We start from the raw sequence: 25,314 nt of genomic DNA, 5'->3' as shown, positions 1-25,314 counted from the left end.
TGTAAATCATGCCTTGCAGGACAGTGTCACAGGCCCTATCTCCCCTTGTAAGCCATTTACCAGAGATTAGGAAGCTGCAAATCTTACCTCAGAAATTACTGTGAGTACATCCTGATACCAATAAGTATCAGGGTGTACCACTGTAGTCAGGCTTAAAGCATTGAAATAAAACACCAGCATTTTCAATAACATCGCTTGGGTACAGCATCCTCCTCACTTCCTGATCTAAAACATTTCTGTGCCTGCAAAGTTTGACAATGATTCTTTACTATTAATCTTATAAATCATCTTGGAGCTGAAATAGTAGGTTGTTTTTTGTCATAACAATTGTATTAGATTTCATATTCTTTGTCCTCCTGCAAGCACTCAGACATGATCCATCTTCTGCTTTTCTGAGCCTGAACCCTTCTTGTGTCTTGTTCCAGCTCTCATGTCACCCTCCAAGTCTTCCCACCTTTCCTGTGTTCTGTGCTTCTGCTTCTCTCCTCATAGGTCTTTATATATATATATATATATATTTTTTTTTTTTTTTCACAAAGAAATCCTCTTCGTGCCTGATGTGTCTGTTCCACTTCAATTTTTTTTTTTTTTAAAGTCTGGCTGGACAAAACTTCTACATTCCCTGAAATCCATAAGTGAGACATCAGGAGCGCTAGACCTTGGAGGAGCCTCAACACAGATTACTTTTGTACCAAATGAACTCTCTTCTGAGTCCCCAGAGAACATGCTCTACTTCCATCTTTACGGCAAGGATTACCTAGTATACACACACAGCTTTCTCTGCTATGGGAAGGACCAGGCTCTGCAACAGAAACTGGCCAGGGACCTACAGGCAAGTACATCTGTAATTGCATGTGGAGACTGTGGACCCTCCCAGATGTGCCAATACTGATGCTGTAAAAGTTGCTGTGTCCCAGCTAAATGTCTCATCTCTTAGTCTGGATTTGGGAAATATCATTATCCTCCATAAAGACTGGGAAGACTCCCAAAGAAATGACAGTCAACGTTTTCAAAAGTACTAGCAATTTGATGTGCCTTGACTCTTGGGCAGGGATAGCAGGAGTAGTGTGCTTAACTGCAGTACCTGGAGGAGGTGTTGTTTTACCATGTCTGAGAATCCCAAATCCACAGCAACTTTCACAAAATGTGGCTGACAGTAATTTGCTCAGGGTCCTACAGGGAGACTGTGGCACTACCCATATCTCCAAAATCACAGCCAATGCCTTAAACCATCCTCATCACTTTGACATAATCTTGGTGTCATGTACTGTGACAAGTGCCTTGTGGCCACCCTTCCTTGTGGCGCTTTCCCAGGATGTTACTCTAGAGTGAAGTGTAACAGTTTGGGTTGATTTTACTTTCAGACCATGGAGAACAGCAGCCTCCTTGATCCGTGCTTTCACCAGGGATATCAGAGGACTATAAATATAAGTGACCTCTTCAAAAACCCTTGTACATCAGCCAAGAACAAGCAATTCCCTTTCAGCCAGCTGTACATACAGGGAGAGGGGGATTATCAAAAGTGCCGAAGAAGCATCCAGAAACTCTTTAACAAAACCGATTGTCCTTACTCTAGTTGCTCCTTCAATGGGATATACCTACCTCCATTACAAGGGGACTTTGGGGTAAGTCTTCTCATTCTTCAACTCTCTATGACACAGAATATCAGACGAGCAGAAACTCAAAGTAATGATAGAGTGTATTCTCCATGGCTGGAGCAGGAAATCATTTACAAGATGGCTTTTTGAACATGTAACTACAAAAGTAGTGCTGTACTTGCTGTGACAACAGCACATGTAAGAGCTAGCCCAGTAAATACTGGCCTACCAGTACTGCACTCTTCCCATTCAAACCCATTTCTTATAGGCATCTCCTTAGAGTGCTCCATTTACTGATTCATTTTTCAAGCAGTCATTCCTGATGGCCAGCATCAGAAGCAGGATAGCCTGCTACAGGCTGTGCAAGATACACTGCTCCTGCAAACCTTGTCTCCTGAGGTCAATGGTGGTACCAGGTCTGAAATTCATCCAGAAGTGTGTGAGCACTACAGAAACCAGTCAGCTCACCTGTCTGCTCCCCAGATGTGGTGAGGAGACTGCACACTCTGGACACACATCATGTGTAACACCACACTGAACTTCAGTCCTACAGCTGCAAGACTTCAGTGGCTACAAGGCTTTCTGGGGAACCTGTTAATGCTTCCTTACCCTGTTCATAAACTGCCCCCTACCTATCAGCTATTGGCCATTGTGAAAAATTGGTTTTCTGGATTTTGGATTATATGCTGAGGCTGTGTACAGTCCTTTCATACTATCGCCTCTGCTGTTTGTGGAGATATTTGCTGCATGCTCATCTCATTCAATTGCCAAAATAAGATCACAGTTGTGATGCCAAGCAGCCTTCACCATGTGCCACTCTGGCACCAGTGCATGGAGGAGAGGGATTTACTGAAGTTCTTCAGGGTACTGTGGTCAGTGAAGTTCCTACCTCCACCCTCCTTTTGGTGTCCTTCACTCTCATCAGGTCCGAGGGATGTCTCAAAATGACAACGTTCTTGAAAATATACCTCCTTTTGTTTGTGTGATGTTGCTTCCTAGATTTCTTTATCTGTAAATAGAACCATTTTCTTTTGTGGGATTTCTGTTGTCCTGCTCATGCTAAGGCCCAGACAGGTTAAAATATTCCTTCTCCTTCAGGCTTTTTCTGCTTTCTACTTTGTGATGAACTTTTTGAACCTGACCAGTGAACAAAGCCCTGTTTCCCTGGACAAAGTGGCCAGCACCATTGAGAGCTTCTGTGCCCGGCCATGGCATGAGGTGAGCAGTGCTTGTGGCAGTGGGCTGGGGCTGCTAGCTGGCAAGAGCTGCTGATATTTTTCTGTAGGATAAACAGTTGGAAGTAACTTCCAAGGCAAGAGGGGGAAGACCCCCCCAGCACCTGCAGAGGATGCTCAGGCACAAGCTGGAGCAGCGGGAAGCTGTGTTTAACAGCCTGGTGGCTTCCTCCTTCCCTAGGTGAAGACAGCGTATCACCACATAAAAGAAAAGTACCTGAGCGAATATTGCTTCTCTGGAGCCTACATCCTCTCTCTCCTGGAAAATGGCTATGAATTCACTGAAATGAACTGGCAAAGGATCCACTTCCTTGGAAAGGTGCGTTTCATGGCAGGGAGGGCTCTATCCCAGCAGCTAACTGCAACCTCTGCTGCATAGCTCAGCCCTTTTTCCCCAGGGGTGCCACTGCCCTGGCAATGCCGCAAGCAGCCCCTGCACCTTCCAGCACTGATTCTGCTCCTCTCTCATTTCAGATTGGCAGCAGCGATGCTGGTTGGACCCTGGGCTACATGCTGAACCTGACCAACATGATCCCCGCAGAGGAGCCCGCTGTGCCTCCTCTTTCCCATGGCAGCTACGTGGGGCTGATGGTGCTGTGCTCCCTCGTGCTGGTGTCCGTGCTCCTGTTTGCCTGGCTTCTCTTCCACAAGCCCAAGTGCCTGCAGAAGGGGATTGTTTAGGAAGAGCCTTGGGGGGAGAGGGGCCATGTTACACCAGCCACTCAGGGCTATGAGACCCCAACAGAGCAGACTGTACTACAGAGCCCCTCTCACCTCTCACTGAAGCTACTGACTGTGTACAACAAGGGCATTTATTTCTCCTGACTCACACTTGCACTGACAGACGTTGGGACATCAGGCTCACCATCTCTCTCTGCCAAGGACAGACAAGCGGGTGTCCCCTCCTTAAATGGGTCGTACTTTTAATCAATGAAACTTTGCTGCTTGTTGGTTTTTGCCTTGTGCACAGCATTATAAAGAGAAAAGCGGCAGCAATCTTTGGGAGCCAGTGCTCCTGCAAGGGTAATCTCAGGGTCACACATCCCACTGAGCTCTTGGGAGTGATCACACACAGGGTGATCCTGCTCCTCCTCCGATGAAGCCATTCCCGAGAGCCCTTCCCACACCAGCACACCTCTGCTTGCCTCCCCGCACCCCGAGTCCTCGCAGCCCTACAGCTGACTACAGCCACCTGCACCCGGCTGGCCCCTGAATGTTGGCCAGGCTCCCAAATGCAACTCTGGGAAAAAGAAGGGATGAGGATGAAGAAACTGAGTGTGCTGGTGGTCATCGGCCCTTAAGCTGGGCTCTGGTGGCTGTCTGCTCCTTTCGCAGGTGGCAAGAAGCCTTTCCCATGTCTTCCTGATGTTGTTGCTGGACCAAAGCTGGCTCGCAGTTACACTGAGCCATTCCCGTGTCCGTAGGGTACATCAAGACATGAGTTCCCAGCCAGGCATTGCTAATTTTTGTAGGAACAGCTCATACTGGCCAAGGATCCTTGACCAGTAGCAAGTGCTTATGCCTCCAGGGACTCTTGTGTGATCAGCATGTCTACAGGTATACACCCACTAAAGCAATCCAGTGTCACTATGCTGATCATACAGCAGCGTCCAATCTAAGGAAAATGCTTATTAGGTCATGTTCCTTTATAAATAGACAACCAGCAGTCAACCAGCATGAGCGTGCACAGATTGAACTACTCTTTCAACCAGCAAAATCAGTGAAAACTTGCCTTTCTTTCCCTCATGGCTTAGGTTTATCCCATCACCAGAAGACCCAGGGCTTGTGAGTGCACATACTGCAGCCCATATTCTAGTGCACAACTAGGGCAATGCCACTGATCAGCTTTGTGAATCACTTTCTTCCATTTTCCATTATTTCGTCCAAAGCAAAAAAGAGGTAAGTCAGAAATACATTTTTATGAAAACACTTAGAAATGACTGGTGCCTGTCTACCTCCCACAAAATCTTGGAAATCTCTTCTAATGATCTGTAAGTCCTGGAGGCCAAAAGAAAAGCAGATATTGTGGAGAGAAAGGCATGGCAAATGCACACCTTCACCTCTTTCCCTGAGCAAAGCTGTAGAAGGCATGAAGGGGATCAGGATGTGCAACCCCAATAAAGCCTTCTCCTTTAGACAAGCACAGACACAGAACTCGGGGTTTTCATGCTTGCCCAGCCTGTCCTTCTTCACAGTGCAGGCTGGAAAACGTTCCCCAGTTATTTCTACTTCATGCCTGGAAATAGGAACAGTAACATACTGAAGGACCTACAGGTAAGGGAAAAATCTACCCTGTCTTGTGGTAAGATCTTTGGGCAGTTCGTTGTTCTTCCAAAAATCTGTCTTATTTTTTCTCTGAATTAGCTGGCTTCAGCTTCTGTTGGATCTTGTTCTGCCCATTCCAGAAAGACTAAGTAACACTCTGCTATCAAAATTCCTTTTTCCTTGTTGGTGCTTGCAAGTTGTCATTGTATCATATTAAATAGATTGATCTTCAATCTGTAAAGTGCTCTGTGCTGACCTCACTTGTAGCTCTTGAAGTGCTTCACTCCACTTTGAAAATTTTTACATCTTTCTGAAATTTGGACACCAAAGTTTTCAGCAGTGAGTGGTAGTAGACTTGCTAACAGTGTATATAAAAGTAATACCCTCTATTTTTGATCTATACTCTATGTTCCACATTTGTATATCTCAGGGCCAGTTCTGCTCACCTAAGAGAAAGTTTTAGGTCTGCTTTGTCCAGTTGGACTATTGCAACTTAACCTTTTTTTCCAGTCATTGCAGTCCAGAACAGCCACTGTCTCACACCATATATCACTGTTTCTTAAGTTGAACCACTGCGCTTTCCACTGAAACACATACTGTTCAAAGAATATTCCCCCAAGCAGGTGATCCAGATCAACCCACAGATGACACCGCCCCACATTGTTTGTCCATTGATGAGTTTTTGTTGTATCTGCAAATACCCTGAGATGTTGGGATTCATCTAGAGATGGAGCCTTCCTTCTGTTGTTTTCAGCAAAGATAGGTAGATGAGAGATTAACAGTTGGTTTTGGTCATGGCTGGAAGGCATGCAGGAGGAGTGTGTGACCAGAGCTGCTTCAGCTCCCCAGTCAGCCCCACACTTGCAACACATCCTATCCTGTGCCACCTTGCTTGCATATGGAGTCTTCATAGCAAAGCAGGTCCCCTGGAGAGGCTCCCCGCATGAGCTGATGCATCCTTCCTCCCCATGAACCATGCAGAAACCTGTAGAATGGTAATTCCTCTCCTGAGACCCCGTGGGGATCTGGCAGCTGCTCAGTTGTGTCCATGATGCTGAAACCAGCAGATCCATTGGGACATTTCAGAAATTGATGTAGAAACTCCATGTGGAAACGGGTGTGGAGAGAGAAAGCCTGTGCCAGTCTGCTCTTCTGGTCCCTGCTAAGGGTTTATGCCAAATGAAAAGCTCAAAGATGAACCTGAGAGAAGAGTTTTAGCAGTGTTTTTTATCTTTATTGCAAGTCTCACACTATTAATATTGTTAGCTCTTCATTCTGGAGTCGGGTGATCAGCTGGTATCTTTGCTTACTCCCTCCCGGCTTCCTTCTCTTGATTTTTGGCTTGGGTTTTGGTTTTTAAAACTGTAACTGTGACTTGAGTGCAACCTAAAGGCCCCAAATGAAGTTAAATACAAAACATGTTACATTATTTTAAAACCTTATGACTTTAAGACCACGTTTATGAGTCAATATCTCCAGAACTCGAATTTCTAAAGTGACAGCAGCCAAGCCATTTAAAAATCGCTTGAGCAGGCTGAGGCTCCAGGATTTGGTTGACTGAGGGCAGTCTATCAGGGTAAGACCCTTGCATGTCACTGGCTGTACTTGAACCTCCCTAGAAAAGCATATGATTTTTTCCTTCCATTTCGCCTGCTGTTGCAGGACTTCATCCACGAAGGCTACTCAAAATCCTTGGTCAGAGAGTTCAAGTTTAATGAACATTCATTTCTTTGCTTCTGTGCTGCTTCTGACTCAGCTGTATTCAGCTCAAATGTGTGTTGCAGAGCTACCCAATGTGTATGATAGTGGGGGGAATTTCCAAATATGCCAGTAATAATATGGTATCGCTTTTCTTGTTAATGCAGTTGATCTGCCTCACTGATAACTACCTGTGCCTTATTTCTAGTTTGATAGATTCTGGTTTTAATTTCCTGCCACTGGTTCCTGTACAGTTTTGCTCTTCTGGGTTAAAGCATCTTTTAACACCACATGCTCTTGTCTTGCAAATATTTATTCACTGAACATCTCTGCTGGCCTGCCAAGACTCCAGAGCTTGGTCTCTCCTGTTTTGCCACAGAAAGCCCTAAGATGTGCTGCAGCAAGGTGGGATGAGTGTCTCTGGTTTGGGTTCAAAGGCTGAGTGGTCTGTTTTTGGGAAGGTTCCTTGCAGGGGGATTGGATAGCTTTGCAGGGTGTGGGAGCAGTCTGGTCTCTGGGACTGATGACTTCCACAAGCTCTCTCATGTTCACCCAAGTGTCAGGTCTGAGGCAAGACTATCACTGAGGCTGAGATTTTGGGGGGTCAGAAGAGAAAGTCAGGGTGCCTGGAAGCACACTTAGCTCTTGCAGCAAACAACCAGTCCCCACCACAGGCTCTAAGTACCCTTCGCTCTCCCCCCCGACACAGCCAGATCCCTTCTGTGCACAGGGTCCAGCTGATTTCTCTGGCCCTATAGCAAAGCACAGCGGAGCCTTCACTTGGAAGAAATATCTCAGAAGTGGGGCCATCACCTCTGTGGTAAGAGGCTGATTTGCAATGTCGGTGCTGTTCAGGGCTCCCCAGCTTCTCCAAGAGCAGCTCTCAGCTGGACGCGTGCCCCCTCCTTGTCTGTCCCAATTCTTCCCATGCTCTGTGCCAGGGGGGACGTGCAGGCTCAGCGGGGCTGCTGGCTGCGTCACAGAGCTCAACAGCCTGTTCAGGAGGGGCTGGGGGGGACGCACCGAGGACGAGAGTCCCTGCCACCCAGGCCAATGGGCTTTCTTTTTGCAACTCAGCCCTGATGAAATGGATCTTTTGTTTTGATGCACGCACAAATCTCTGTATCCTTATCACAATAAAGACTTCTGAACTGATATCAGAAAAGTTTTCACGCTGTTTTCCAGAAGATGGGAACTTGCCAGTAGTGGAATGGAGCTTCTGGCACTAAACATGGAAAAGTCCTGAGATGGGATTTCCTCTCTTGCCAGTTCCCTGCTGTTCTTCTGGGTTGGATCTGATGTTCCCAATGGATGAGCAGCATCCCCTCCTGGCAAGGGAAGGCACCGTAGTCCTTCCCAGGCTGTGGGCACCTCACAAGGGTGGCCTCACTCCTGAGAAGGCTGCTAGTGCCCAAATCCCATCTTTCCTTCACCCTGACCTCCCCAAAGCTGCCTGTTCTTTCCTGCCATGTGTCCGCAGTCCTCTGTCCTTTATTTTCCTCTCCCTTCCCCAGGCAGCACCACTGGCATCATGCTGGCACTGCAAAACCCCCACCCCCACCTCCCGAAAAGCAGGTGAAGGACGGTGGAGCCTGTGCCCCCTCATTCGCGGGGCTGTGCGGCTGCGTGCCTCTGCATGCAGCCACAGCTGTAGCTCCGCCAAGGCAAACATGCTTGTCACGGTTCATCATTTTTCTTTCAGCACGCACTCTCCCCAGTTTGCTCACTCTTATGGCTCTTAGCTCAAACTTTCCTCAAATTTTCCAATCTTCCCCTCATAACAATACAGCCAGCATTAAAATGAACACACCAGGTGGAGTCTTTCCACAGCAGACTCCAGAGGGATCGGCTCCTTGCTGCCTGTGACCCTCAGTCGCACAGCGATGGGGGGGACGGGGCTCACATTCACATTCCTCTCACTCTCACTGCTGTGGCACGGCACGTTCCTGCTCGCCCTCTTTCTCCTACTGCCTCAAGGTCTCTCCATCTTTGAACATCTGGGGGGGGTGGTGGGGGGGGGTGTGGATGGATGATCTGTCCCAGATGTATTAGCCGCATTTTCCAAATTAAGTCTTTGTTTATTTCCTGCACTGTTTCTAAGAGCTAACGTCCTATATTATTCGTTTCTGCTTTCATCATTGTTTTTTAACATGTCCAAACTTATTATTTGCTTAAAGCTTCATTAGCATGTTGTTTTCCTAGAACATAGTAAGAGCCATGCTAGGCCAGATCAGACAGGCAGCGCATTGGTGCTCATCTCCAGCTGCATGATGGGTGACGATTTAGATGGACATTTAGGGAAAAGGAATGATCTTCCTCTGCTAGCGATCAAGGGTGTAGGAAATATGTGATCAAGTGATTGCTTCTGGATCTGCATAGTTAATAGCTGTGGATGCCCCGGTTCTCTATGAATTCATCCTATCCTCTTTTGAGTTTATTTAACTTTCAGCTTTGATGAGGTAATTTCATTGTGCCTTGTGTGCAAAACTATTCCCTTTTGTTTGATTTAAACCTGCTGCCTGATAACAGGCTACCGCCATCTCTATGCTATGGATAACACTGACTAATTCTCCAGACCTAGTAGCGCGTGAGATGCATTCTCCGCCCACCCCAGACTTTGCTCATGGCTCTTTTTTAGGATCTAACGTTCTGGCATTTCTTTTTTTTTCTGTTGTTTCTCACATTAGTGTTGCTGGTCTCCATAGGAAAGTGAGAGCTTTTCTCATGTGTCCCTTAGCAGCACTGCAGCTCCAACTCTGCCACTGCTGTCCCAAGCTACTGAAAACAGCCTGGGAAGGGAAAGGGGAGGGGGGAGACAGACCAAACATGGGGTTTGTGCTATTTTACTATAGCCCTTCCTAGCACTCTCTGGCTGCCAAGTAACACTGGCTAGCGCTGGAAACCTGCCCACCTCTTTCCCATTGCCTTGGTTGCTGAAAGCTAGGGAGAGAGTAGCTCATGGGGAACCCAGCAGCCCTGGGATCAGCAATCTGAAGAAGGCGAGGGCACTTCTCACTGCTGTGTGGGCCACTGGTTCTGCAAAATACCACCAGACGTGTCTTGCTGTCGAGATGAGCTGTCCTACCATACTCATGTTCACTATGCCCTGCCACAGCCTCAGCTACTTTTTCTTGGTTTCCTACAAGTGCTGGGAAAAGCTGGCACCTCCAGCACTGTTTCTTGTTACCTGATTAAAGATGGGTGCAATGTCATTCCCACTCCTGAATGTGTGTTGCTCTGAGACTGACTGACAAGCAGGGATGTGGTGGGATGGAGCTTAACTGGGAGAAGGTACTAATATGGTTACTGCTATCTTTATATAGGTATAACATTCTTTTTCTGGTCATGTCTTAAAAATATATTTCTTCAGAAATGGGGCTTTTACACTTTTTTTTTTTTTTTTGTGGGGGGGGGTGGGGGGGGAGTGACAGACAGGGAAGGGGCCATAAGTGAGAGGAGGGCACTGTCTCAGTAAGCCAAGCCAGGAACAGGCAAGACATGTGCCTTGCCCACCAGCCTGAATCTGTGTCAGGGATGTCCTAATAAAGACCTCTGTCAGAGCAGCTAAGCTGCCGGACTTTTAGTTCTATGGGGTAAGGCTGCAAGGCAAGGCTTCCTCCTGCAGCTGCACCTATCCATCCGCGGAGCACAGGGACCCTCAGGTGACCACTGCCCACCAAGCAAGGGTGTACGTGGTAGAGGGGTGGAGAGGAACCAGTTTCCCCCAAATCCAGAAACAGTCTACAGCCCTTTGTTAACAGGCAGCAGGGCGTCTTCATCTGCCTTTAGGCTGCTGAGCTCCCTTCTGCTGCCAGTCGCCCAGTGCCTCTTGGTGCTCGTTACCATGCCCGCTCCCAGTGCGCAGCAGGGAGATACCAGGCTCCGAGCACAGCTCTCCCTGCCGGTACCTGCTCAGCAGACAACTCCTACATCAAACCCCACGCTGCCCTGTCCTCGCCCTGCAACGTCCTACCTCGGCTGTTTGGGTAGGCAGCTGCGGGGGGGACGATGCGGTCCCTCTCTCTGATTATCCTGGGAGCAGCGGGACTGCCGGGTGAGCAGGGGCCGGGGCGGAGGGGCCGGCAGACCCGCGGAGCCTGCGGCCTCCCCTCCCTCTGCTTCCCCAGGAGATGGGGCAGGAGAGCAGAGATGGAGCTGGCGGCCGGGCCCCGGGGGGGAGCGGCGGGAGTTGCCCGCCCCGGGCAGGGCTGCGGGAGCCGTGCGGGCACCGGGGCAGCCCCGGCGCCATCCCCACCCGGCTCGGCACTTGCCCCAAAAAAGGGCTCGGCGACGGGCATCATCCTCCCTCCGCCCGCCGCCCCCCTCTCCTCTCCCCCCGCCCCGCCGCTTGCCTTGCGCTTGGCAGCCCCGACGCCCTCCGCAGCCAGTTTTCCAGCCCTGCGCTTCTTCTGCAGTGACAGCCAGTGGCTGCGGAGGCCTGTTTACTGTCCGGTTAATAAGTGAGCTGGAGCGGGGGGAAACTTCTCCGACGGCGGAGAGCGGTCTCGCCGGCGGCCGCGGCGGGCGGGCGGGCGGGGGGAGCATTCCTGCACCGCGGGGCCCCGGCGCGCCCCGCTCCCGCCGCCCCCCGCCCGCAGGTGCAGGGGGCTGGCACTCGGAAACTGGAAAGAGCTGGTTGGAGTTTGCACTTTAAGCTCCCGGCTGGGAGGGAGCCGGGGGCTCGGAGCTGGTCTGGGCGCCCAGCGCCGCGGGAGGATGGCTGGGTGGCTGCGGTCCCTCGTGGGAGCCCTGCTCCTGCTAGAGGTGGCTGCCGCCCTCAGCTTTCTCCACCATCGCTACGAGGAGATGGTGCAGGCCCTGTTCCGCGTGCAGAGCCAGTGCCCCTACGTCACCCGCATCTACAGCATCGGCCGCAGCGTCGAGGGCCGACACCTCTACGTGCTGGAGTTCAGCGACTACCCGGGCATCCACGAGCCCAGTAAGTATGGGGGGACAGGGACGGCGGTTCAGAGAGGCCGGGCTTCGTCTCCACACTCCCTGCCACGAGGCGCTTGTTGGAGCACAGGGCAGAGGGTATCTCCCTTTCCAGGCAGGACTCCCAGCGATGCCTGGGTGTCAGGCGGTGGCCAGCTCCTGCAGGGACCCCGTAGCCAGCCCCGGGACATGCACGTAAACCCTCATGCATGCACCATGCATGCGTGAGCTGCAGCATGGCCCAGGCACGTACTTTGGACAGAGCTCTGATTTTTTGATGCAAGCTAACGCGAGAACCTGAGCAAGTCCATCCCAGCACCCCACCTGCCCTGCCACCCTCTCCCTCCCAAAACAGCTTTGTGCAGTCAAGGAGAGGCAGCACCCACTCTCCACCCTTTGCTGCTGAACAGTGGCAGGAGGGAAGAGTTCAGCTTTTCCTTCTCCAGACCCCACAGCCGGGGGGGCAGTGAGTGAGGGACCCCAGCAGAGTGGGCTGGGGGCTCCCACAGTCCCGCCAAACCCGTGGGCTGTGCAGCCCCTGTGGCAGGCCAGCCTCAGGGATCTACCTGCTGCCACGTGGCCCCGCAGAGCCTTGGCAGCAATGGCCCCTTGAGCTGCTGCCTGTGCAGCATGGAGACGCTGTGGAGCCAGACCTTGCTGGCAGCCAGGTGCCCCTGGGGAGCTGAGGGGACCAGCTGGCTCTCTGGGCTGGGGGCGTGCACACAGGGCTCCCTTGCTTCCCCTCCTTGTGCCCCTGGGCCGCAGATGCGGACAGGGCTCCGCCTGCATTTTGCAGGATCTTTTGCCGTTTCAAATCCTGGCTGGTGTGGTTAAATGGAGGGAAACGGAGGGGCTGACAAGCCCAGGCAGCCTAGCCATGAGGAAAACTACCAGCAGCGCTGCAGGGGTGAGCGGGACCCATACCTGTGCCCCCCTCAGCAGAGCAGCCCCCCCAAACCCCACAGCATCCCATGCCTGGCAGCAGCCTGCCCAAGGACATCATGCTCTAGGGGCACACTGCTCCCCTCCTGCATCCCAGGGTATCACCTTCAGGGATGACGGGAGGCAGGATGGGAGGCTTCTCACCCTGACCACCTCCCACCAGCCCTGTTTGGTACAGGGAAACCTGCACGGTGCTAGGGACACCTCAGGCACCTCTGCAGCACATCAGGGGCTGATTCAAAGCAAGGGGTGAGCAAAGGGCACTGGCAATGCACCACTGGATTTTTGACTTGCAGAACCCCAGAAGGGCAGTAACCGAAATCTCCCCTGCCCCAGGTGGGCAGCATAGACCTGCGGCCCTGCCTGTAGCGTGGGCCAGCCTCAGGCTGGTACTTTCAGCTTGTAGCATGAGGACTTTGGGAAGCAGTGGATTCCCTTGAAGGCCATGGAAAGTAATTCTGCAAAGCAAGACATGCAGTAATCAGGGCTTGTGTGTCCACATGGATAATGTCTAGGGGTCTGCATATTGAAAAAGGCTGACAAGTCCTGCTGCAGACTTGAACAAAGCAGAGAAGGAGAATCCCTGCTGAGACCTTATTTTTTTAAATAAAGGCTGCACATAACCCCAGGACATTTTTATAGTTTTTATAACTGGATTAGCTAATTAAGTCAGTTCTCGTGTTCCTGAAATTTTACCAGGTCAAAACATGTTGCCCACCTGTGGTGTCCTGCACTGAGGCGAAGCAATCAAAAGATATAGAAAAGCAAAATCTTTAGCAAAATTAGAATTTATTTTAGAATCTATCTTCAGCATGTCTGGATGCGGTGTCTCCTCCCCGCACGGCAAAGGCACAGGGGACTTTGGAAGCAGCAGATGCCGGACATGGGGCTGTGGTGCCTTTTGTCCCAGGGATCCTGACAGACACTGTACGTGGCAGCATGGCTACACACTGCCGCTGCTAATCTGATCGCTGCTGGTGGCCAGAAAACTCACGGTACAATGGGAGTCTCAAACTGTGGCAAGATGACATTTGTAACAACAACCTATTTTTTCCTGACCCTTTCATGTGAAAGTCAGGCTCCCTCTTTAACTGAATTCCCCTGGTGTCTCTCATCCTACCAGTGCTGACTCCAGCCTGCAATGGGACTTTTTATTTTCCCACGAGTAACTGCTTTAAAAGACCCTCTGGGAAAGCATAACCCATCCCTCATGTGTGCTGCCTCTCCTTCAGCAAAGCAGTGCGTCCTGCTCTGGACACTGTCTGCCTGTGGTCTCAATGTCTATTTCAGGACCTCATTTTAGAAAATTCAGTGGCAAAAGACCACTGAATTTTTTTTGCTCATTGGAGCTGCCTGAGGGACAGTTTGATCCATATTCAGCTCAGCTGTTGAGGGTTTCTCCAGGCTCTTGTTCCTGTCCCTTTAGGGTGAGGAAGCCCCTAAACCCTTTCCTTGGAGACAGGTAAATGGGAGGGAGAGAGGAAACTGCTGCTGCCTTCCACCAGCATGGGATTCAGGGGCTGACGGCAGCAGCCAGAGGCAACCATGGCCTTCCAGTGAAGGAACGTGGCTCTCCCCAAGCCAGGGATTGATTTTTATCCTGCAGAATAATGAAAAGCTCCTTAAAGCATGCAGAGCCAGGAATGTGCCATGCTGGTGAGAGGCACTGAGAGCAAGCTGCGAAGGGCAGAGGTGGGAGAAATGGCCTCTCCCCACCATTGCCACCCACTGCAGAGCTGGGAGGCCCCAGCACCCGAGTGCTCAGGGCAGCAGCAATACTGCCAGTGCTGCCTCTCCTCAGCCTGAGACCAAGCCACCTGCAAATAAATCCTCTTGTGTGCTCCAAAGGCGAGCAGCAACCCGGTGGAGAGCCTGAGCTGTTCCCAGGGATGCTGTGGCAAAATAGAGGGAACCCATATGAGAACCATGCCACTCTCCTTCGCTGAGGTTTGCATTTTCCAAGGGAAGGGGCCATTTCACATCATTTATTGGGGGTTCCTTGGGCTTGCCCAGGCTCCCTGCAGTAGGAATTGGCTCTTCCCCCTGTCCCAGCCCTGGCTGATGGTGTCACTCTCTTGCTTTCTCCAGTGGAGCCAGAGTTCAAGTATGTTGGCAACATGCATGGGAACGAGGTGCTGGGCCGTGAGCTGCTGCTGCAGCTCTCTGAGTTCCTGTGTGAGGAGTACCGCCGCGGCAATGAGCGGATCACCCACCTCATCCTCAACACGCGCATCCACATCATGCCCTCCATGAACCCCGACGGGTACGAAGTGGCTGCCAAGCAGGTACCAGGCAGCGATCGCCTCCTCCAGCCGGGTAGGGGCAGAAAGCCCTTCAGATCCCTGTGGGATCCCCTCCACCACAGCTATGGGGCGGAGGCATCTTTACTCTCTTGACAAATTTGTCCCCCTCAAATGGTGTTGCTGCTTCTCACCTCCCATGCCAAGAGTTTGAACTGTGTGTGCTGCCACAGATGGCCCTGGTGATGGAGGAGGCTTCCTACATCTGTCTTACCCTCCCCAGAAGTTATTTGTCACAGGAAGGTCACTGCAAATCCCCTAGCCCAGGCTGGGAAAGTGGCAGCTGAATACCACTGTCATGAGCAGACAGGGACATGAGGGATGGGGCAGGGAGGAAGCCCTCTAATCCTCCTCAAAAACTTTACCCGTTCCTTTGTACCACTAGACTTCTGAGAGATATTTTATTCTTGGCTCTTACATTTGAGGCAAATTGTTTATTTGGCTTGTGCCTTGCTCTGTCACCCTGGAAAATGAAGATATTGTTACCGACTTTCCCTGTCAGTACCAACACTCTTTATTCTCCTGCCAGCAATAACACACATGTTGCGACTCAAAGGCACCAAAGCGCTGTTATGACAGCCAGTCCCTGCTGCCCCAATACCCAGTCTGCCTGCACCCTCCCTGTACTCCCACCGTGATGCACCTTTGCCTTGCAGGGCCCAGACAGCAACGGGTACTTGACGGGGAGGAACAATGCCAATGGAGTGGATCTGAACCGCAACTTTCCTGACCTCAACACATTCATGTACTACAGCGGGGAAATCAGGGGGCCAAATCACCACATCCCACTGCCTGACAACTGGAAAAGCCAGGTACCGGTCTGGGATGCTGGAAAACTCTTAAGAGTGGCTCAGCACACAAGCAGATATACTATTCGTTGGCTTGCACAGTGCTTGTCTCTTTCTTCATGCCTTCTGCACGCAGAGAAATGATGCGATCCTGCTCTGTATCACAGCTCACACCTCTGTCAGGAGGAGATGCTGGCACCATGGCCGGCTTGGGGAGAAGACTGCAATACACAGGGCAGAGGAAGTGGCTGGCTAATGCCTGTGTCTCAGGTTTTGGGGCTGTGCTCGGAGAGCTGTAGCAGGGTATGCATGGGAGGACCCTGCTCGGTGTATCAGGACAGGTGGTGGAGAATGGAGGGAGCTGCAAGGGCTGAAGCACATTGCAGGGCAGGGTCTGATGTGACCGATCACACTGCAGCCCGGTGTGGAGCGGCAGCTGGCCCAGAGGTGGCTGAGCTCTTCTTCCTGTCCCCATCCCTCTTCTCACAGGTGGAGCCGGAGACGTTGGCTGTGATCCAGTGGATCAGCAGCTACAACTTTGTGCTCTCAGCCAATCTGCACGGTGGAGCGGTGGTAGCAAATTACCCCTATGACAAGTCTCAGGACCAGCGGTTCAAGAACCACCGGCGCACAGTCAACACACCTACCCCTGACGACAAGTTGTTTCAGAAGGTGAGTGGGCGAGGGCATTCCCGCAGCCCTGGCAGGGTGCAGCGTGTGAGGGCTGGCTGGGAGTCTCTGGTCACTGCCTCATGCAGGAGCTGAGCCAAGAAACATGTTGGAAATAACCATTAGCAGACTACAGCATTTCTGCTCGTGAGCCAGGTCAGGGCAGTCCCACTGTGAGCCAGTCCCACCACATGGAGAGGCCAGTCTTAGCCCTCGGGAGGCCCTTCCTCATTCGTGCCATGCTTGGGCTCCCCATAACCCCAGTACCACCAGTGTCTTCAGTACCACCCTGCTCTTCCAGATCTGGAGCCATCCCTCAGCTTTGCTGCACCATTGTAGCATGTATAAGGTGGTTTTTTTCTACAGAGGTGGCAGGGTCTGGCTGGGGGTCTGGTAAGAGCAGGACAAGGGAGGCGGGTGCCCAGCAGGGGCTTGTAGATGGTGAAGAATAAGAAACACAACAAAAAGAGCACCAGGAGCATATGCAGACATCAGGGAATGTGTCAGTCCGTGCTGCTGATCCTGCTAGCTGAAGCCTGTGGTTTTTCTCCATTGTTAAAATGTCCTAGAAAACAGTGCCTTCAGTCACTACTTCCATTAGGAAATACCCAGCACAAGAAAAAAGCAAGTCTGCATTAGAACAGTTAATGAGAAAAATAAGTCTGAGCTGGAGTTCAGCCTTCTCTGGAAGCAGAGGCCGTGCAGGGGCTTGCCAGGACCTGCTGCGATCAGGGCTGCACTCATGCCCAGATGCAGAGAGGCTGCAATCTGGGGCGTAGGCTAATGATACCCAAATAGCCTCAGAAGTCAGAAATGTAGTGAAGTAACTGTTTTGCTTCTGACAGAATGAGATTACACCAGCTTCTGAACCATAATACAAGGGTATAGAGTTTGCATTAGAAAATACAAACACTGGTCTCTCTTAAACTGTGTCTTACACAGAGGAAAGGCTTTGAATGCAGTGGCCCAATTTTAGCCCTGCCTTCATGTGTAAAAATAAGCAGTAATCTTAATAAGGGCAATAAGCAAGCAGTTGCTAGAACTAGAAGTTGCTCAAACTCTTTCCTAATACAAATTCCCCTGATATATATGGTATTTGCATCAGGACTGATGTTTGTTAGTTTTCCTCACATATCTTCTCCCCCCATTAGTGCCATTTGCTGTGTGGGGGCCAGCACCAATGGGTCTGGGTGCCCTTGTGTGGGCCCAGTGCCCTCTGCTCCCCCTCATCTCAGCGGCTGCAGGGCAGAAGCCGCCTGTGCCATCAGCAAGCCTCCAGCTTGCCAGATTTCTGCTCTTCTTCCTCCGCCTTCATCTGCCTACATTTCATAGAGGTCCCGGCCACTTCGTGTTGTATTTCACGGCAGTAAAATGCAGGAGCTGTCTCCTGTCTGACTTCCCTCCCACGTTTCCCAGTGAAACCTGTGCAGGAGGGAGAATGTTTTGCCCAGAGCTGGGCAAGGTCTCCAACCGCACGGTTCTGGAGCGATGATCACCGGCTGCTCTCTCTCTAGCTGGCCAAGACCTACTCGTACGCCCACAGCTGGATGCACCGTGGCTGGAACTGTGGGGACTACTTTGCTGAGGGCATCACAAATGGGGCATCCTGGTACTCGCTCAGCAAAGGTAAGGGCTGAGCAGGTGAACACCACCCATAGCAAGGTGTTGAGCTGCAGAGACATGAAGGGATAGAAGAGAAACCTCAGGCCAACACAGATTGGGGAAGGGCTGTAGCGATAGCACTGCTGTGCCCATTACTATTCACCATTCTGGTGTCTTCATCTCAGACTGGGAAATGGCTTAGGAAGACTGGAAGTGTCTGGGGAAAGAGACACAGAAATAGCCGAGGTCTGCAGAGACCTGCTGTGTGCTGCTGGACGAAGGAAACATTAAGCTGTTAGTGTGTTTGAAAATGCTGTGGTGTAAATCCATCAAGACCCAAAATTGTGACCAAAGGGAAGACATTTCTTGTACCTGCTGGCTCCTGAAAAGTCTGATTAAAAAAGGCACAACGAAGAAACTGAAAATCAGCAAATTAGGTTAGAGAAAAGATTGAAGAGGAACTGGAAATAGATATATAACCCCTGCAGTACCCACCCTCCCTAAGCTTCTGAAGGCAGAGTGATGAATGATCCAGCTGAAGGAGTCAGGCAGCCACAAGGGGAGGGGGCTGCATGGGGGAAGAAGGCTCTAGCTGTGCTGTCGCAGAGGGAGGAGGCTGCACCTGCAGAGTGAACAGGGAGAGTGGGACAGTTCTGGTAGAAGGTAGAAAGGGCCAGGATGCCTGGGACATGGGAGTGGGGAGGGAAGGGGGCCTTGCATTCCTCTGGCCACAGGCGCTTCTCTTCCAGGCATGCAGGACTTCAATTACCTCTACACCAACTGCTTTGAAATCACCCTGGAGCTGAGCTGCAATAAGTTCCCCCCTGAGGAAGACCTGGAGCGACAGTGGATGGCAAACCGGGAGGCCCTTGTTGCTTTCATTGAAGAGGTAACAGGCCAGTCCTGACACCTACACCCTTCTGCAGGCCCCCATGGGCCCTGATCGTAGGGGACCAGTAGGAACTAGGGGTGGAAAGGAGATGGCCATGGAACTCTCTGGGTGCTCTAGTTGGCCTTTGGGGAGGCTGTTGTGTACTTGACTGGCTCTGCTGGGGAGAACCAGGAGAGCCAAGGGTCTGGAGAAAGGTAGGTCTGTCCCCAGAGCTCTGCCCTCTTCCAGTGCTCAGCAATACCCTCTTGAGCAAAGGAGGGTCCTTGACCCAGCAGTCTGTTTCCCTTCCTGCAGGTTCACCAGGGCATCAAAGGGATGGTGTCAGATGAAAACAACAATGGCATTGCAGGAGCAGTGATTTCTGTCCAGGGAATCAGCCATGACATCACATCTGGTGGGTTGCTGGTCCACTTGCATGTGCTCCCTTTTGGATACAGCCTCTCAGAGGCTATCTGGGCATGTGGGAGGAGGTTAGCAGGTGAGGCTATAATACGGGTGGCCAGCATGGTTTGCCTCCCCAAAACACTAGCTGTGAGAAATGTGCCTGTGCATCCTGGACCAGGGAGAATTTAGGAAAGCTTAGGAAAGAAAGAGGTGAGAACTGGAATGCAAACCTTATTGTAAAGCACTTCAGAAGGTCAGCTCCTATTTTACTTGAAGAAGAGGAGAAAATGCATTTGTATATAACCAAAGAGAAGACTGAGGGAAAAATCTTTTCAACCATCTATGTATCTACACAGAGCTGAAATAGCTGATAGCAAAGGACACGATGGCAGAACAAACTGAAAGACTGAGAGTTCAAGTCAGACAAATTTAGACTGAGAATGAAGTGCCACTTTAGTTTATCCAAGTTGTGGTGGTTTTTCATCTGCTGGCTGATTTTAACCTCTTTTTCATAAACACCCTTCTCCAACTGGACCAGACATTAGACTGGTAGCAGAAAATAGCCGATACTCCAGCTCTTTAGAGGTCAGACTATGAAATCATCAGAACTCCTTCTGGCCACAGGTCTGTGACCCAGTAACACTCTGGCACTTATTATGCCAACCTGCATAGGAAGGGGGAGTGTGCAAGAGATCACAGAATTGCAGAGGCACTGGCTGCAAGAGGTCTCCTGTCCAACATCCTGCTTGGAGCAGGATTGCCCCCAACATTGGCTCTGACCCATCATCACTCCCTCCAGGCGATTCTCACTGACCCCCAAGGATGGAGATTTCACAGCCTCTCTGCTGTCCTGTGCCAGGGCTGCACCACCTTCACAGTGAAGCTGTGCTCCCTGATCCACCCCAAAGCTCCCAAGCTGCCATCTGTGGCCGCTGTCCCTCCTTGTATTGCCTGGCACTCCTCCGAGGAGTTTGGCCCCATCACTTGTAGCTGCCCTTCAAGTAGCTACTGGCTGTGAGCAGATCCCCCTCCGCCTTCTCCCAGCCAGGCTGAGCCAGCCCAGCTCCCCCAGCTCTCCTTGTGGGGCCTGAGCCTTCCCTGTGGGTCAGGAGATCTGGTTCTCCCACATCTCTCTTTACCCCAGGGCCCTAAAACTAGACATGGTATCCAAGTGCAGCCTCCCTGGGACTGAATAGAGGGAGAAAATTCCTCCCTGTCAGCCACCCTCCCTGTTTTCCCTTGGAATCCCCTGAGTCATGTATGTCTCACTAATACTAATTAGCTCCACCTAAGCCAAAATAACACGGGCTGCCTGTAATGATTACTCAAATTTGCAATACCCATCCAGTTCCATAGATGGGAATATACTCAAATTGTTGAAGTAATCCATAATGTGCTGCTGCCTCACTGTTGACTGTCCCCTCTCCCTAACCATACCAGTACACAGTCTGTCAAAGGGCTCCTGAGGCTTCTTTATGCAAGGAGAATCATGGAGCGGCTGAGCTGATGAGCAATTAGAACCCTGCTTATAATCCAAACGTGACAAAATTGTATATGACAGGAATTAGAGAGTGCATTATGCTTAAGGAGTCAGACTGGAGCTGTGATTGCCCTTAGGTCTGCTGTCATCTGACTGGCAAGCGCTCACATTTACAGCCTCCCTGTGCAGGCACAGGCAACGCTGCTGTACTGTTCCCTTTCATTTGGTGTTTACTTGCAGACTGACCTCTACTCCATGGTGCTAATGAGACATCACTTGCAGTCTACTAATGTGAATCCAGCCTTGCGGTAGGCAGCAGATTTGGAAGGAAGGCCAAAAATTGCCTGGGTTTTGAAGGCTACACATCCTCAAGGAAGTACACTCAGCAAGACCTACTAGAATATCTTTTGCTCTTCTCCTTGTGCATCCTGAGTGCTTTCTCTTCCCACCTTGTGTTCCAGGTGATCTGGGGGATTATTTCCGGCTGCTGCTGCCTGGCACTTACACTGTCACAGCCTCTGCAGAGGGGTACCAGCCCCAGACGGTGACAACAACAGTGGGCCCAGCTGCACCTTCATTGGTGAGTCAGGCTGCACAGTCATGAAGGTGTCTCAAAGTGTCTTCACCCCAGAGAGACAGAAATGCAGCGGGGGATGTCTAGTGAGCAGTAGAGAAAGGAGATGGGACGTAGAGCATTTCCAGTGGCTACAGGCTGTCTGCTTTGGCAGACACAGGGCTCCCCACAGCTCACAGAGAGGGACAGGGTGAAGGCAGTGCCATGTGTCTCTCGATTCCTTACTGAAGGCTCGCAGCTGCACTGGGATGCCATGCCAGCTCCTGTGTCTGTCTGCCTCTTGGCCATGGGGGGAGCCCCTGGCTGGCTGGGGCTGCTGCTCTTTAGCTCTCCCTCCATCCTGCCCGCTCTCCAGGATGTGATGATGTGGAGACAGCATCTGTTCCCTGAGGTTCCATTATCCCCCTGTCTCTGTGGGTTTCAGTGCTCTGCTACCATCGGCATCCTGCCTGGGACCAAACACATTATCAGACTTGTAGCAAGAGGCTGAAGTCTGCCTTTCTTCCTGCCGAGAGCACCCAAGACAGATGGGAACTGGGTGCCAACAAAGAACAGCCAAGCACCTTTGGGAGATGAAGTGCTCTTGACATCAGTGTGTCCCCTACAGCACCTTTCTGAGGGTAGGCTGGACAACTAGAAAATGGTTATGAAAACAGTGGGTGGTGATTCTTGCCCCTGCGGTTGCCTTGTGAACATGGTGACACTGCAGATGCAGCCTCCTCTAAGGACCAGCAAGAACCCCTGGCTGCAGCATCCTGGCACATTATTTGCTTCACTGCATGTATACTGGTCAGGCTCTGCCATAAATACACTGCGGTGGTTCTCCCACCCTCTGTCTCTTCATCCCACCCTACACAGCCTCTGAAGTTCTTCCAGAGCTGCTCTTTTCTCAGGATTAGAAACCTTCTAATTTTCGTCCTAAATTTATTTATGGTCAGTTTATCCCTATTTGTTCTTATGCCAGTGTTGTGCTTTAAATAGCTCTTCTTCTTCCCTGGTATTTATTCCCTGATGTATTTATAGAGAGCTGTCAAGCCCAGTCCTAGCCTTTGTTTTGCTACGTTAAGCACCCAGCTCTTTGGCTTTCCTTTTTAAAATAGATTTTCCTTTTACCATGTTACTGTAGAAGACTGATTTGTTCCCTGATGGTTTGATTTTTGCAGATCTCCCCCCACAGCAGCCCTCCTGTCCCCATTTCCCTCTGTCCCTGCAGCACTTCCTGTACCCACCGTTCACCCCATCCCTCCCCCAGGAAGCACACCCAGCCCCATTACAGTTTTATCTTTCTGTATGGCCTCCCCACTTCCCATTTATCTGATGCTGTGTCCGACACACTCCTTGACCCCTTCTCCCTCTTGTACCTGCTTGCATGGCTGTAGTGGATGGAGGTTTCTTTCCTGGAATTTTTTTGCCTGGATCTACTGGAAGCACTGGTTGCTGAAAGACTGATTAAGCAGGGTTCAGCTAACGAGATGCAGCTGAAAAAGGACTGTCTGTCCTGAACCATCCTATGTATTAAATATTCACAGAGATGCAAAGCAATGCTATTTCTCTACTCTCTGGTGAGAAAAGACGAGGAAGGAACACAGTTCAGTCACTTGCCTTTCACAGCTCATGTTCTAAACCATCCTAGGACATCGCGTTGCCACAGGAGCAACTCTCTGCATAAGAAATGTAGCTGACTGTTGGTACAACGATTTCCACAGGGGGAAAAAATGTTCCCATCTGATTTAAGTACTGAGTTCCCATTGTATCGTAACACTGCCTGAGGTCTGTGGTTGCTTGTCTTGGCCCAGAAGTGAGCTTTGAAGGCTAGAGGCAGGTCCATCAGACCCCTGAGCCAGCAGAGCACACACACGGTGTTACACAGTTATTTTTGTTCTTTCTCCAGGTGCATTTCCAGCTCAAGCAAGATGTGGTGAGGAAGCCCCCGGAGCGTAAAGCCTCAGGCACGCGCACGAACAACAAAACCCTTCAGAAGAAGGTAGTGCCAAGAGCCACCCGCCGGGGGACCCAAAGATGAGGACAGCTCACTTGGCTGAGAGCTGGGGGAAGCCGTTTATATGAGGCCTGGCTGATGACTCCAGCCAGTGAACTTTCCAACAGTCCAGCATGAAACCAGCCCAAATTATTAGGTTATTAAACAAGGAAGTATTTAATCCCTGAGAAAATTGTGAAGTCATTCACAACAAAATGTGCCTGGGCTGCAGTTCCCCAGGCAGTGTGTCTGTAGTTGCTGAGCTCTTCTCCTGCACTCTCTCCATCTCGGAGAGCTCAGCTCCCTTTACTCATGGACTCGGTTGCTACAGCCCACATGAGATGCCCAGACATGAGTGCATACCAGGGAGAATTAATCCAGGCCCTGGTCTTTGCTGCATTCACAAGCTGGGCACGTGTATCCTGGCACTAGTCCTGCGGGTGTGATTGCCATGCTTCTCCCTCAGGTAAGGACACTTGCTCCCTGTAGACCCTGAAGTTAGGGGGAGATCAGTTTTAAAGCAGCCAGTGATGTGCCAGCTCTGAACACAGTTTGTTCCATATGTAGCACAGCTATCACTGGTTGGCAACACCACAAGTAGGAATGCAGCACTGGGAGGTGGTGGTCCCATCTCCTGGCTGACGTCACATTTATCTTGATCTGCAGATGGGACTTCCTGTTAGCTGGTTTGGATTACTTGTAGTCAGAGAGGCTGAAATGACACACACTGGCAAAAGCCAAGGATTATCCCTTCTCCTTATGTCTTCAGCCCCAAACCAGATGGCTCACTGAAAGGTCTGCTCTAGCCAACACAAACTATTGAGCACAGGAGCAACTAGGTGAGATCTGACAACTGGTGATGAGTAGGAGTGTAAGACAAGGTGATTTGATGTTCCCTTGAGATACCTTGAACCTTGGTCCTGTCAACGTGCAACAAGGAAGGGGTTGCTTGATGCCAGCAGTGTGTTGTGCAAGTACAGCACAGGCCATGTGGGTTGCAATTCGGTTAGGGAAGACATGATCCATAGTTCAGTGAGGTGGGGTACTACAGGCTGGGCCTTAAAATGCTGCTTAGGCTGTGTGGGCAGATTTGGAGTGGAAGCAAAAGTAGAAACAAAGCTGGTTATTTCCATAGTAAAAATATCTTAGGCAGGCAAAACCTTTCTAGCATTCTTCATAGAAAATAAATAAGTACAGAGGGATAAACAGTCCCACCCATGTGCCCCAGTGATTTCTTTTTCCTTGGCTGCTTATCCCAGTCTCCCCCATACAGCCCTCCATTGCACTGGATCTCTCCATGTCTCAAGCCTGTCCAGAAAGTGTCCCCCAGACATCCCCTTGCTCCTCCTCTTTTGCAAACATCTCTTCATCTCTTGTGAGCAACCTCTAACACCCTACTGCATAGACAATATTCTGCAATTCATCCCTCACCATCTCCACCTCCTCTGTCTCTGCTACAAGATGCTAGTGGCATTTTCAGCCCTAGCAGCACACACGAACTCTTGTAGCTCTGCCTGCTGACAGAATCTGTTTCTCTGTCATGCCTGTTCTTGGAAAGGCAGAGAAAACTTCCCCTCGCAGGGTGTATATACAGGCTATTGCAAAAAAGTGACAGGAATGGTAGTGCTCTTAACCATGGCTGTGAGTTATTTCAGTCTGCAGAAGCTGGTGTGGGCTGAAGACACTGGCCAGTTCCACATTCACAACTAAAGCCAAATTCAGATTCTCTAATTTTTTATCTTTTGGTGGCAGAAGGAAGCGAAAAAGGATGGTAAGACTGAGATGTTCAAACTCCTGTGTGGTTTAACACCTCTTCCCCTGGCCAAGCCTAGCAGCATCACTCCAGATGCTGGACCCTCCTGTTTGAAGCCACATGTCAGTGCACGGTCACCCAAAAGATTTCCTGGTGGACGTGCAGGCAGCATGAGGAAGGCCACTCTGCATCCCACAGCCTGGCACCAAGCAGCTTGCAGA

The 25,314-nt window shown here is 50.8% G+C and overlaps 2 protein-coding genes across 5 annotated transcripts in view; both read left to right on the top strand.

Moving 5' to 3' along the window:
• Nucleotides 1-7,961, top strand: part of ENTPD1 (ectonucleoside triphosphate diphosphohydrolase 1) — a 60,243-nt gene extending 52,282 nt beyond the window's left edge. For all 3 annotated transcript variants that reach the window (XM_032994845.2, XM_032994836.2, XM_032994848.2), the window contains 5 exons: nt 596-832; nt 1,365-1,625; nt 2,697-2,816; nt 3,015-3,152; nt 3,308-7,961. In XM_032994845.2, the coding sequence (XP_032850736.1) occupies nt 596-832; nt 1,365-1,625; nt 2,697-2,816; nt 3,015-3,152; nt 3,308-3,514 (963 nt within the window). In that variant the 3' untranslated portion in view covers nt 3,515-7,961. The remainder of the gene's footprint in view (nt 1-595; nt 833-1,364; nt 1,626-2,696; nt 2,817-3,014; nt 3,153-3,307) is intronic.
• CPN1 (carboxypeptidase N subunit 1) lies at nt 482-23,521 on the top strand. Of its 2 annotated transcripts, XM_032994859.2 has the most exons (10): nt 482-492; nt 11,501-11,735; nt 14,762-14,958; nt 15,630-15,785; nt 16,251-16,433; nt 17,945-18,056; nt 18,782-18,921; nt 19,219-19,318; nt 21,250-21,368; nt 23,254-23,521. In XM_032994859.2, the coding sequence occupies exons 2-10, from the start codon at nt 11,513-11,515 to the stop codon at nt 23,383-23,385; spliced, it is 1,362 nt and encodes a 453-aa protein (XP_032850750.2). In that variant the 5' UTR covers nt 482-492; nt 11,501-11,512; the 3' UTR covers nt 23,386-23,521. The 2 variants fall into 2 exon arrangements, with proteins under 2 accessions (XP_032850750.2, XP_042645801.1); XM_042789867.1 differs by lacking the exon at nt 482-492 and having other exon boundaries at nt 11,035-11,735.
• Nucleotides 23,522-25,314: the final 1,793 nt, after the last annotated feature.

This window comes from Tyto alba, unplaced genomic scaffold, assembly GCF_018691265.1.
Source record: "Tyto alba isolate M040663 unplaced genomic scaffold, T.alba_DEE_v4.0 Super-Scaffold_1, whole genome shotgun sequence".
Taxonomy (NCBI): domain Eukaryota; kingdom Metazoa; phylum Chordata; class Aves; order Strigiformes; family Tytonidae; genus Tyto; species Tyto alba.
Note: the sequence above shows the minus strand (reverse complement) of the source record. Positions and strands in the feature narration are given on the sequence as shown.

Excerpts from the sequence above, each read along its gene's own strand:
- CPN1 (XM_032994859.2), top strand. The coding sequence starts at position 11,513 with ATGGCTGGGTGGCTGCGGTCCCTCGTGGGAGCCCTGCTCCTGCTAGAG. Across the intron at positions 15,786-16,250 it reads CTGACAACTGGAAAAGCCAG|GTGGAGCCGGAGACGTTGGC; the intron begins GTACCGGTCTGG and ends CTCTTCTCACAG. Across the intron at positions 19,319-21,249 it reads CAGCCATGACATCACATCTG|GTGATCTGGGGGATTATTTC; the intron begins GTGGGTTGCTGG and ends CTTGTGTTCCAG.